Source organism: Actinia tenebrosa, unplaced genomic scaffold, assembly GCF_029948245.1.
Source record: "Actinia tenebrosa isolate PJP-AT-01 unplaced genomic scaffold, QUT_ActTen_1.0 PGA_scaffold5__44_contigs__length_20552954, whole genome shotgun sequence".
NCBI lineage: Eukaryota > Metazoa > Cnidaria > Anthozoa > Actiniaria > Actiniidae > Actinia > Actinia tenebrosa.
In genome coordinates this window covers 20,213,931-20,227,773 of record NW_028292582.1, presented here as the reverse complement: position 1 = coordinate 20,227,773, position 13,843 = coordinate 20,213,931, and the positions used below count along the sequence as shown (strand labels likewise).

The 13,843-nt window shown below is 38.8% G+C and overlaps 1 protein-coding gene across 2 annotated transcripts in view; it reads right to left on the bottom strand.

Moving 5' to 3' along the window:
• The window catches only part of LOC116305303 (cilia- and flagella-associated protein 47), a 37,749-nt gene extending 24,049 nt beyond the window's left edge, over positions 1 to 13,700 (bottom strand). The window contains exons 1-22 of one of the 2 annotated variants that reach the window (XM_089038509.1): positions 13,323 to 13,700; positions 12,949 to 13,106; positions 12,154 to 12,361; positions 11,350 to 11,396; positions 10,982 to 11,210; positions 10,408 to 10,714; positions 9,556 to 9,904; positions 8,740 to 8,898; positions 7,824 to 7,976; positions 7,233 to 7,336; positions 6,993 to 7,075; positions 6,681 to 6,777; positions 6,151 to 6,254; positions 5,642 to 5,754; positions 5,245 to 5,378; positions 4,025 to 4,129; positions 3,512 to 3,642; positions 2,422 to 2,544; positions 1,804 to 1,887; positions 603 to 728; positions 410 to 478; positions 191 to 272 (exon numbers count right to left, since the gene is read on the bottom strand). In XM_089038509.1, coding sequence (XP_088894635.1) covers positions 191 to 272; positions 410 to 478; positions 603 to 728; positions 1,804 to 1,887; positions 2,422 to 2,544; positions 3,512 to 3,642; positions 4,025 to 4,129; positions 5,245 to 5,378; positions 5,642 to 5,754; positions 6,151 to 6,254; positions 6,681 to 6,777; positions 6,993 to 7,075; positions 7,233 to 7,336; positions 7,824 to 7,976; positions 8,740 to 8,898; positions 9,556 to 9,904; positions 10,408 to 10,714; positions 10,982 to 11,210; positions 11,350 to 11,396; positions 12,154 to 12,361; positions 12,949 to 13,106; positions 13,323 to 13,472 — 3,115 coding nt within the window. In that variant the 5' untranslated portion in view covers positions 13,473 to 13,700. The remainder of the gene's footprint in view (positions 1 to 190; positions 273 to 409; positions 479 to 602; positions 729 to 1,803; positions 1,888 to 2,421; positions 2,545 to 3,511; positions 3,643 to 4,024; positions 4,130 to 5,244; positions 5,379 to 5,641; positions 5,755 to 6,150; positions 6,255 to 6,680; positions 6,778 to 6,992; positions 7,076 to 7,232; positions 7,337 to 7,823; positions 7,977 to 8,739; positions 8,899 to 9,555; positions 9,905 to 10,407; positions 10,715 to 10,981; positions 11,211 to 11,349; positions 11,397 to 12,153; positions 12,362 to 12,948; positions 13,107 to 13,322) is intronic. The other variant, XM_089038510.1, reaches the window with a different exon arrangement.
• Positions 13,701 to 13,843: the final 143 nt, after the last annotated feature.

Sequence of the window (13,843 nt, the reverse complement as noted above, 5' to 3'; positions counted from 1 at the left end):
ATTGAAGAAGATTTCGATATTTTCTACTTTTAATGCCCAGTCGCTTCTCTTGTCTTATTTGATCTCACACTGTGGTTGATGGGAAGGATTTAGTGAGTTCTCCTTCCCAAAAGCCATCGCTCGCATCAAAAAAGTGTCGTGCGCATTAAAAATACGTGAGTGACGACTGGGTACGAGTCTGCATCAGTACCTATCTCATCGACGTCAAAGACCTTCAAAGAAAAATCCTGGTGTCGAGACAGATCAAGTTCAAGTCTTGCTTCAGTACGAGCCTAAAAGAAAACAAAGAGGAATAGCTTAGCTTTGGCATACGTCACTTCCGGTCTCTAGCATCACATGACAGAAATGGCTATAAGCGTTAGCGCCTTACGTTACTTCCGGTCTATAGCACGACATGATATGCACTTACCAAGTTGTTCATTTTGAACGGTATTTTAGAAAGGGCACCACAGTAGACTCCCCCAAAACGAAACGAATCCTGGAAAAAAAGACGTGTGAGCTTTCTATGTGCAACATAAGTTTTGACACTAACTAATTTCAACTGAGCTACGCCTGCTCCTCACGCAGGCGCAATGGTTATGTGTTACTATAAAGATACTTACCACGTCGATGTCTACAGACGGCGGTTCTACAGTACCACCCACACGAAGAGTGATCATTTTACCGCATCGTATATTCACTTGAATGTTGGTGTCGAATTTGTGTACCGAGTCAGGATGGAACTGAACCTGAAGGGAAACAAACAAATAGACATGAATAATATTATTTCTTCTGAGACTAAGACCATTTTGCACGGGTGGGCATCATACAAGCGTTCAAGGGACAAAGCCGCTTGAAATAGACCGCCTCAACACAAGTTTCCCTGAATTTTCGTAAAAAATGTAAAAATATGAAATGATTTCATGTGATCATTAATCGATCGAAGTTAACGTGGAGAGAATGGGTCAGGGTTTCGTTGTTAAAGTGCACCTAAACCCCCGATACAATACTTTCAGTATTGATTCTACATAATGTGAATAGTTGAATGGTGAAATATTTCTTCATTTGAATGTTGCGAATTTAAGTTATGAAGGTTTATGCATTCAATATGTAAATGACTGTGACGTCACCCCAGGCTTCATTAAAAATACACATTTTGACTGGTTCACCCAAACAGTTTTGAAGAACATCATCATTATACTCAAGGTTTCCACAATGTTTATTGTAAATCTGATGTCTCGTAATGGCTAGTGTTTAGTATTAAAAATTAAAACAAATACACTCCAAAGCCTGGGGTGACATCACAATCAGTAACATAATGGAGGTATAAACCTTCATAACTTAAAGACGTAACATTCAAATGAAGAAATATTTCACCATTCAACTATTCACTTTATGTAGAATCAATGCTGAAAGTGCTGTATCAGGGTTTCGTTGCTTTAGCGTATGTGTACTCGCATGTTGGCTTTGCCCTCCGTGGTTAGCTTTGCTTGCTTGCCTTGCTGTTTGCATTCAAATTCTACAATTACCTAAAATGCTCTGCTGCATATGTATATAATAATCCAAGGCATGTCCAAGGCATGTTTGTTGGTTTTCTCCTGTGCTTCGAGGGTTTTTCTCCGGGTTCTCCGGTTATCCTCCCTCCTCAAAAATCAACTTCTAAATTCCAATTGGAATCCAGTGGGAGAAGAGCCACTCTGTAGAATCCACTGTTAATCCCATTATGATTACGATTCTTATGATTATTATTATTATCAAGGCACACTCTACAATGAGTTATGTATTAGTGGGAGGTGGTTAGTGTGAATGATGTGTATCAGTTACCGTGATTTCTGTCGTCCCACCAACAGGGACCACACCTTCTTTAGGACTGATCATCATACTAGGGATAGGTTGAACATCAACTATCTGGAGAAAAATAAACATTTAATTAAAAACGTTTTATTGTTTTTCCGGCATGTCATTGCTATTGCGAAAAAAATAAACATGTAAATCATAAACAGCTGATCTGTAAAGGCCGGTTTAGACGGTACGATTTTCGCCGACAACTATCGTATACAACACGCTCGCGTCTGTCGTAGGCGAGTTGTAGGCTTGATTTACACGCTACGACTCGAGTTTCAGGATGGCGCGAGCGTGTTGTATACAATAGCTGTAGGCGAAAATCGTACCGTCTAAATCGGCCTTAATAGTGACATGGATATGACGTCACTGCAAAACTGAGGTGTGAAAATGGCCAACGAAAAATAAATACCTGTCCACCTTTGCAATAAAAATACAAAACTCATTAGTCATATCGTATTACTTCTATTATTAGAAACGTTATTTTTTCCGTTCGGTGGCCTGGAAATCAATAATTTAAGAGGGAAAGTGACTTCTCAGTTTTGCAAATTTTCTCGATTCTGATTGGCTAACATTTTCTCTCGGATTAGCTAGGAGTACCTCAAAGAAAGCATGGTTATGACTGGTGTTCTTCAGAGACACCGTCTTGGTGGTAGTAAGATTGAGGGGAACTGGTCCAAACAACAGACGTCTTTCTATAAAGGCGCAGTGTGCTGTTCCAAGCTGAAATAACAAAATTACGGAGAAAACGATTATAATTGTGTTAATGCTCCAAGAGTTTTGAATCAGCTAGTTTGTTTTTGCTCTTTCTGCAAAAATCAACTCCTAAATACTAATTTGTTTATGGATTCGGTCTGGGACCGAAACTCATGATGGCTGTGAAGGAGACTAGGAATGAGGCCCACACGTCTGTTTAGTCATTGGCTAGGACAATGATGTCGTCATGGTGGTGATGATAATAAGCAGAGAACTTGTATCCATATTGTTTATGTTTGTAATGATGATTGTATTGTCGAATAGGATGCAGATAACAATGTGAAATTCACATTGTCACGAACATTCCTTTCAACATTGCCATCAATAAGATGAGGGTAAAAATAGCAATCATGATGTTAATGAATGGTGATCGTAAAAGTGATACAAATAAGGGTTCACATCAAAAACCATTATCATCTTACGGAACCCGATTTTGAAGGGAGAGGAGAGATTACCCAGTACCCACCACCCGAGGAAGTGAATTCCTGGATTTTGTCCTCAAATATCTTCAAAACTAAGAGTAAAGTTGAGAAATGAATGTGCTGTCCATTTTCATGTCTGATAAACAATGTATTTGTGTATAAAAATAGTCGCATTTCAGCAGGTCTCTGAAGAGAAGGAGTATTTACTGGTATCTACCACCCAAATCAACAAAATCGGGCCTCTATTTTGGACTACTGTTTCGACAATGCCCCTAATGATGGCTATTAACCGAGAGGAGGTTGATCAAGTGGCACGTGACCTAATCGACCAATCACAATGCTCCACGTGCCTTGACCACCCTCCTCTGCTATTAACCATTCCAAACGCGAGGAAAAAGCTGGGTTGTGTTAGGACATATTTCCAGTCGGTTCCTAAAACAGTCCCACAATGCACTGCAATGCCAACTACACCCATTTTTTCTTAACGATCTTACTAATTATGACTGTCCTACCTTTGCTTTACACTTCAGTGTTTTTGTGGCGCCTCCAATCACATGCATAGCGAAGTCTGCCTCGTCTACAGCTGAGAATGATGGCATGTACGACACTTGGCATACCAGGTTAGTGTACGCTTCCACCATACCTATATCAATATGAATTATTAGTCACAGCAGGTTCTGCATGACTGTGAATAGTTTACTCAAACATGACCGTGCCGTGACCGTGTGCAAGCAATCTGATTGGATGATCAGTAATCTTGCATCCGTTTTTCCTACATTCTTGGTTTTTTTATTTATCAGAGATTATAAATATAAAATTTCTCAAAAAAAAAAGATCTACCAGTTTTGGGTGTAATCTTTCATATTTAAATTTGTATTTCCTCTTGATGAGAATAGTAACACAACTGATGCTCATTAACTCAACAAAAGAAAGTGTGCAAGGGAGTCTGGTAGTGGTAGTACCTGACGCCATAATTCAAACGACCTAATGTATTATTGTCTTGTATGGATGAGTCAATAACAAACCTTGATTCGGTTTAATGAAGAACGGAGCTTCGTATTTAGCTGCTTCCCATCTAAATTCAGCCGGGTAGTTCCTCTTGTTGTACACTGTGATAGACCCTTGGAGCCCTTGTGATCATTAAATAATGTGCATGTATAAGATATAATTATAGACCCCTTGCATATGACGTCAAAGCATCTCGATCTGGGGGACAAAACAAAACAATTCCAATCTTGAGAATTAGAATCTATTGTTTTGTCCTCCAGATTGAGCTGATTTCCAACGTACTGCACGGGGTGTATTATTGGCCTTTCCGAGGTTGCGCGGAAAACTGGTAACGAGTAGGAGGCGCGCTGCATCATGGGGCTGTTTTTGAGGACGCCATTTGTCTCTCTGTCTGTCAATCAAGTCACATTTATTTAGTTTTTCCGACTGTTTTAAGAGAGTTTGCTAATCTTTTCCGGGCCGCCATATTAAAAAATTGCGTCCCTAAACAGCCGCATGATAGAGCGCGCGTCATACCTGTCGTTAGTTTTCCGCGCAACCTTGGAAAAGCTACCATTTGGTCGTTTCAACATGTTGTAATCATCAATAGAGGGGTTTTCGTATGATTGGGGGGAAATAAGATCACCATTGTTATCACCGCAATCAACATCATTACCCACATCACAACCATCAGTAGCATTAACACTGACCACCACCTTTGTCATCATCATCATCATCATCATCACCATCAATAACAACACCATCGTCATCAGCGGAATCAACATCATTACCCACATCACAACCATCAGTAGCATTAACACTGACCACCACCTTTGTCATCATCATCATCATCATCATCACCATCAATAACAACACCATCGTCATCAGCGGAATCAACATCATTACCCACATCACAACCATCAGTAGCATTAGCACTGACCACCACCTTTGTCATCATCATCATGATTATCACCATCAATAACAACACCATCATCATCAGCTCAATCATCATCATTACCCACATCACAACCATCATTATCATCATTACCATCATCATCATCAATAACACCATCACCATCGTCATCAGCTCAATCAACATCATTACCCATAACCATCACAACCATCATCATCATCACCATCCCCATCACCATCATCATCATCATCATCATCACCATCATCAACAACACTACCACCACTACCCTCGAAAAACAAAATGAATTTAAGGACCTACACGCGTGGTGTTCGTTATCAAACTGACCTGATTCATACAACATTCCAGGGGAAGGTTTTAAAGTAATTTCTTCACTGCTTATCTCTAGGTCAACAGGAACAACCTCTGCCAACACGATGATATGCTGATGGTGATTCCCATTGATAGTGTAATCTACACTCCTGTACAGGGAAAAGAAATATAACTCAAGATCACTCTAGACTACTTGGACGACGTGCGGGCCATCTTGAATCGCAAGACATTTTGGGTCGCCCAGGGGGCAAAAAAAACACAAAGATACACAGTATGCTCTCTAACTCATTCAGGGACGGATCCAGGAATTTTAGAAGTGGGGTGACTATTACGAAAAATTTCCCAGAAATTCGGGCTGACTGTCACCCCTTTTACCACCCCTGGATCTGCCCCTGAGTAATGTTTTTTGTACCTCTCAAAGTGTCCTTTAGAGTTAGACTCAAACATGAGGGTGAGTTTAGCAAGAGATCGTGGAGGAACAACCTGGGATAGAGGTGACGTCTGCCTCAACTCACGACTGTCAATCTGAAATGTTGGCAAAGATTAGAATCAATTAAAGCTGTGAAAAAGAGAGGCTAAGTTTTTGGTTTTTAGGATGCCTGTTGAAGGTCATAGTTTTGGCATTTTGTGAAGTCCAATTTATCAGGCATGTTTGAAAGTCAATTTACATATGTTTTAACTAATTTGCATACGGTTTTAGAGCATGTGCAGATTTTTTTCACTTGTGTCTCCCCTATCTAGTTATAAAATTGTTTGGGTGGCGCTATTACACATCATACAATTAGGGACCACAGGAAACCCATCTTAGAATGAAAGATTGTTTAACACTGTTTGACTTACGCTATGGAGCTGGGATCTCTGTGTTTGAATGAAGCTTTTCCCTAAATACTACATACATATGAAGACTAACATTACCCTTACCCTTGCTACAATGTGAATATAGCTATCCAGGTTATTTACGATCATGAGATCTTTACTGCTGACTGAATGAAGACATACTTGACCAAAGTCAATCAGAGATGGACCTAGAAAATAGAGGGGGAGGGGTGGTTAGATAATGAAAGTACATCCACTTATACAATCATATGTATATTTATCAATTAGACAACAAAAAGTCGCACGCCAATGGCGTTATAGACGCACGAGAGAAAACATAAAGAACGATTAACGAGCGTTAAGAGCGTCATGAGGTGTAGCCGAGAAAATAGTTCTTTGGTTTTTGGCCAATCAGAGCGCACGTAATAATCTAGCTATATTATAAATTACAGAATCATTTGCATTGTTAGACTGATTCCATAAGTCGTGGTTTTGCTCCTTTGTGGGTTGTGCCCGCTCAACTAGCGATCGGTGTGTTAGCGATATCCAGAATCGACAAAAGCACGAAAACACCGACTTATAGAATCAGTTTAATGCATTGTGGGTCAAAAAACTAAATAATCAACAAAGCTTACTGATGTCAAGTTGCTTGAGTTCTTGAGGTGTAAGTCTTTTAGAGCAATCTGATTTCTCTTTATCAGTCATTGGAACAGCATTCAAACCATCACTGATCTGATGTACACCCAATAACAAAACACTGCCATTAGTATCTTACACCGTTTTGCACATAAAAGGTTAGAGAATCATTTCTGTAAATCTGCGAAGGTATACTGGCCTTGAATTAGTAGGGGTGAGGGGGAATATCCAAAATTATGAGCTTTTTGACCGGCAACTAGACACATGAAATAATTGGTACAAGGTTACATACAGGGTTACAAAGTACTTACAGGTTTTGTAAGGGAGCGTGATTTCTCCTCTGCTAAAACCTTGGAACTTAATAGTTTGACATCCTTGCTTACTGGTGATGGAGCTGTCAAGAGTAACAGTCAGAAGTTAAAACTATCTATCCACTCAGGTAGGAGAGATAGGAAAGATTGATGAATGAATAAATGAGATGGGTGATAATATAGCAACTGTGATCACACTTTTATTCCAATATTTAGCTTCCCTCCCATTACTACACCTACCTTTTGCAGGAGGTACAATTTCCTTGACAGATAGTTTGGGAGCTCTAAGCCCTTTTCCGGTTTTGATTCCAATATCTAAATCATTGTTGAGATTTTCAAACTCTCTATAGAGTAAAAAACAGAGGAAAAAATCAAATCAAAAAATGATTGAGAAATTTCTGTATCCAACATATTCACGCCTTGCCTCACCAGCCCTTCATGATAATAGTCTAATATCTGTGCCATAGCCAGACCAAAATGTTTACTGAGGTAAATAAGCAGATAAGGAACTTTAAGGGAGCTTCAGGGGCAATTTCCCCTGAAACATTTTGACATTGAGACCCATGGAAATGTGATTTTATAGAGTATTGAGGGGCATTTGTGACAATTTACTGAGCCAACTGCCTTGCTTGCCTCATAGCTTCTACGGCTGAGAATATTAAGCTAGTATATCACCCATACTTACTTAAGCCCCTTGCCCCCATTGGCGCATAGGCTACATGACTGTATTGATGACTTCCCTCACCCATCAATACACTTTTATGCCACCCATAAGACAGTGAACATAATTCATCTTGGTTTCCAAAGATTTTTTTGCTTTATTTAATATACCTTTTTTTCTGGTCAACCTTTCTTTTGGTTCTCAAGTCATCAATGTAGTCCAGATATTGCTGTTTGTGTTCTTCTCTTTGTCGTTCTTCTTCATCTGTGTATGCGTAGTCTGGATCTGTGTAGGTATACCTCTCAGTACCAGTAAACAGTGTTCTGGAACAAAGATTATGATATGTTAGAACACTTGTCTAGTAATCCATCCATTTACCCATTTAACCATTCATTTGCCCATCCATATCTATACATTTGCTGCCCCATCTATCCATTAAACCATTCATTTGCTAATCTATCCATCCATCTATCTCTTTGCTATTCATCCTGGATCCATTCATTTGCTTATCTATCCATTTTTCCATCTATTCATTCATCCATTCATCCATTCATTCATCCATCCATCCATCCATTCATCCATTCATCCATCCATCCATTCATCCATGATTCATCTATTCATCCATACATGGTTTAACCACCTGTCAATTTACCCAATTTTCCATTCATTCATTCAGATTTATTTATACATTGTCCTATTTGTTCATCAATTATACAAAGTTGCATGCATCCACTAAATGCCCACCTACTTTCCTTCCTTCGATCCATTCATTATCACCCACCCACTCAACTATTCATTAATTACCATCTATTCATATTATATTTATCTAACTGTCCATTCAAATGTTCATTCAACCATCTAGCCATCCATTAATTTATTCATCCAAAAATTCATCCCCCTATATTGACTTTACCATCCACTACCATCCATTACCTTCCAATCTTAATAGATTCATGCAACCATCCAATCAAATTTAATGCTCATTCAACCATCTAGCATGATCCATTTACTTGTTCATCAAAAAATCCATCCACCTATAATATGGCTTTTCTTTTCATACATTACAAAAAGTTCAGTTACACATACTTGATTTTCTCTTTTTTGTTGGCAGGTCTAATACTGGTAGCCCTGTCATCAGGCTGTGCTATGCAATTATCTTTATTGGTTTGCAAATTTTGCTTAATATTGGCACTCAGTGCTCCTGATCCATGGAGTTGGATATTTACAGTATGAATTGTTATAGCCCTAATAAGACCAAAAAAACAATATATTTCTAATGAGGATTAATATTTTTTTAAACTAATAATGGATTAATAGTTTTATCATCCTATAAACATTTTGCGCTTCCAGCAACAAGCATGCCTGCACATCAGCGATTAAGCCTCATTACTTTCAATTTTAACAAACCCCACCCTAATCCTGGTTGAGGACATTATGACATCCAGGATATCAATTCTTTGCATGAATTTAATATAAACTGGACCCTCGACATTAAATTAACATGCCAAATCAAACAGGTTTTTCCCTGCTCCATTCTGCAAAACAGCAAGCAGGAAGTGACATAAGCATCGAAGAAGTGTGAAACTTTTTGAGTTCTTTTGGCAATATTGCTAATACTGTAATACTGAATGAAGCACAAAAAAAAGGAAAATTAATTCATGGAAAGAAGAATCCGTTGTGTAGAAGATTTCAATGCTGTTTTCTTACACTTATTTGCAAAATTTGCAAGCATGGTTACTTTTTGGCACCAGCAACGTAACCATGCATCCTTCACTAACACAGCACAGTTCTCAACCAATTAGAGCATGCATACAGATAGATTATCTAGCTACATAATAATGGAAAATGAACAACCTAGAGAAGACAGTGTTCAGTTTTCCAGAAAAAAACCTTCACACTGACCTCATTGCTGTTGGATCTTTGGCCTCCATTGAAAAGTTCTCAACAACACTCCCAAGCACATCGACAGGTAAGATTGTCTTGAACTGGCCAATCTGGTTAGGTTGAAAAGAAAGCACAAAATCTGCTGACTTCCCTGCCTTGATGCTACCTTGTTTTGGCTGAGTATGGAAGTGAGCTATCTTGTGAATGGAGAATGACACTGGGAGGTCCTCAGAGTCATTGTTGAGAATGCATAGAGCATCTATCTGTTCGTCAACTGTACATTGACCAAAGTTAAAGACAGGCCTGGGTGAAACAGACAGAAGAACTGGCAATGCTGTGCCAACAACACCTACTTCAACTCTGGGCCCTAAAAAATAAAAATTGAAAGAACAAATAAATAAGGAAAGCATGGATAGTGAGCACTATCAAAAGCACTATTAAAATCTTTGATTCAGTCTAAATTCTCTTTATTGTTGTCCTCCTTATCTCTTTTATTGATAGTGTTTTTTTTATTGATGGTACCAGCTGAACGGTGAACGTGACACGCAAAGTATGATGGGAGAAAATGACCAGCCCTGGTAAGCTTAAAAGAACGAAGCAGGTAAAGTGAAATTGTTTTTATTCTTCCTTTCCATATTTCTGCTTCTCGTAGGCACATATATTAGATTTTAGTCAAAAGAAAACAGAAAAATACAGAAACGTTGGGTTACACTAGCCTGGGGATAAGGGCCAGCAGCAAAACAGCTAAATGGGCTGTGATTGGCTAAAAAAAAATTCACCGCTCAGCTGATAAGGATAGGAGTTTGGCATATTATTTTCGAGTAATTTGAAAACCTTATTCCAACATAAACTTTCCAGAAAATAACTAACCTCCAGTTCCATTTCTCCCATGACCATTCTTCACAGCCACAGTATTGACACTGCCGACAGTCTCTATATGCATGAACAAAGCAAAGTCTCTTCTTGGAGGAGGCTGATCCAACATTTTCCAGCCCTTGTTTGAACGAGTGAACCTTGGACTAAAGCAGAAGTGAATAACACTTCTCTCCCCGGGTCCCAGCACCCCTTGACTGGGAAGCGCTGTGACAAGGCTTGTCAGGTCATTGGTTGTTCCTAGTTCTTCTTGGAGTGCCTGGGTAGCCAGTACAGCTGATGTTGTCTTTGTCAAATCAACTCCCTGTCAAAAAATGGGATCAATTCATCAACTGAATTCTCAAAATTACAGCTTTAACTATGCACTAGTTGTGGTCTTTGTCAAATCAACTACATGTCAAAAAATGGGATCTATTCAACTGAATTCTCAAAATTACCTTACTGTAACTATACACTAGTGTGGTAAGGTCTGTCCCTATGCAGTGGAAAGATGGGATCAGGGGGAGGGATGGGGAGGGTGGCAAGGACTTATAAGTTTTATATTTAACCTTCATTATGTCAAAGCACTCACCACTTCTTGTCCTTCTCCACCTTCTTCAAGAATTACTACAAAGTTGGCCACATCAGGGCTACCATTATAAATCATAAAAGACTTGACAGTATCTGTTCCATAATAAGCACCGCCGAAGTTGATACAGTCTACTTGCTGTGAGCCATCTAGGGTTAGTAGTTCCAGTGATCTTTCAACTACTTGACCATAGATCTCTAGGGATGCAGAGGGCTGGCCTTCAATTTTGACTCTGGTGAGTAAAAGAGGACTGACTTTAACTGTACTGCTGTAGCTTGCATAGTGTACCCTTAAATGTTTCTTAGGATTTCAATAGTATTTAAGGTAATCTATTTATTTGCTCTGTGAAGCGTATAAAGAGATTGACTTACTGGGCAAGTTCATGGAATGGTCCTGGAGTCTTGGCAATAAATTCAATCTGTAATTTAATGTATCATTTTCATCATAATATATCACACCATATTGTGCTAATCTTGTGGCAGTATGACCACTACTAATAAGCAGAGGCAGCATTTAGCAGATCCAAATTGTATCATCCCTGCCATTTTCACTGCAACCATCATTGCATCAGTAATCATTAACATTATCCATCAGCAATGTATTCAACATTATCATCATCACTAAAACCACCACTATCATTACCAATGTTACCATCATCACCATGATCATCATCACTATCACTACCATCATCATCACCATCACCTTACCACCATCACCATGCACCATCATCACCATTATCACCATGATCATCATCACTATCACCACCATCATCATCACCTGACCACCATCACCATGCACCATCATCACTATTATCACCATGATCATCATCACTATCACAACCATTATCATCACCATCACCTGACCACCATCACCATCACCACCATCACCATGCACAATCATCACCATGATCATCATCACTATCACCACCATTATCATCACCATCAAATGACCACCATCACCACCATCATCATGCACCATCATCACACCTATCATTATCAATATCACTACCATCATCATCACCATCACCTGATCACCATGCACCATCATCACTATCACCACTCTCATCATCTTCCTCACTATCATCATAATCATCATCATCATCATCACTTATCATTTAACAAAGGTTTACTATTACTGTGCCATGCCAACACTTATTTACAAATATCCTTCAGTACCTTGATCATTTGACTGTGTCCTGGTTGGACAACACCAGATGTCGGCATGATAGTAATAGGTTTGTTTCCAGTATATTTGATTTTGAATTCCCCAGCTGTACTGCCTTCATTGAAGATAGCTATTTGACGTGACAGGACTCTGCTGTCAGCCACAATAACACCAAAATTTGCTGGTCCACTAAGTTCCAGTTGAGAGCATGGGGCATAACTAAAAGTATGAAAACAATATAATATGCTACCTTTACTTTCAAAGTGCAGATTTCTACACTTTATAATGCATACACTGTAGGTACCTCCAAGGGTAGAGTTAGAGGGCCTGTGACATCATCCATTTCTACTAGCTAATGGTAAGATTTTAGCTGATCCCATAAGAACCCATAGAGGTGTAATGCACCTATAGATGTTAAGCCTCAGGGTGGGTCAGCAGCAGACTACCCTTGGGAACTTGACATTATTCAATGTTGCCATAGTAGGGAATTTGACATGGCCACCATCTTGAAAAAGCCAGAAAATACAATAAACATGTTTTTACGACTCACTGGTTCATTTTATGATACTTCGCAACTTGTCAATAAAAACTGTGCACACACACTTTCCATGGAGTTATCCCTGTGTGCTAAGGGTGGAAGTTTGAATTTTGTCAGTTGTCTGGGGGTGGGGAATTTGAAAATTTCAAAATGTCAAATTTCCCTGGGGTTCCCCCCTCACCCCCCCCCCCTCCCTCCCAAACCCTGGGACTTAACATTGATAGGTGCATAAAACAAAGGCCTAGGCAATACCATACAATATACTTACGCTACAAGAGGAACTTCTATCACATCATTGTCTACAGTGAGTATAACCCTGTCTTGAGAATCTTCATTTTCAGTCGTATAATACTCAACTATCGCTGATACTTCTAGACCCGGAGCAATTGCATTGTCTGGATTCTTTGCTCTGATTTTAAATTTCTGCTGGAAAAATAAAGTATCGTACTTTTAAAAGCTTATAGTTGAGAAATAATGAACGCTTATTGGGACTGTCGCATTAAAGATTTCGTACAAAATTAATATAGCAGTCGATGCAGAATTATTTTAACGCAAATATCACACAATATCCTTGCTAAAGTCAAGAATTATAGACACAATACACATAACTTATGAGCTGTACATTGTTTTTCTAGTACTCACGCTAGTAGCCGGTCCATGAAAGCGAATATTTCTTGACGTTTTGCTCAAATTTTGTACAGTTAGCGTCATTTGATGAAGTACTTCAGTCTCTGCATCAAAGAATTCTACCACTGGAGGAACAATTCGTACTCCAGCAACAGTTCCCTCCATTTTTGTTTGTATTTATTGCTTTATATATCAAAAAACATGGTTGTATTTGCTATAAAAATAAAAAAATCGTTTCACATGTCGTTCATAAGGTCGCCGCCATCTTGGTTTTTGGTTGTACTACATCTTGCGTCGCATAGCAACAAGGACTAGAAGTTGTCCGATATAACGAAGTTGGTGATTGGTTACAATGCGCACCAATAAAAAACCTTTTTCTATCTTTGCTTCCCCTTGTAAGATAGACAAAATAAAACCAAAGAAAAAAAGAAGAAAAATGAAAAAAAAAAAAAAAAAAAAAAAAAAAAAAAAACGAGGAAAATTAGTAGCCTCAAACAACACATCTTATTTTCAAGAAACAGAAAAATCACGAACAT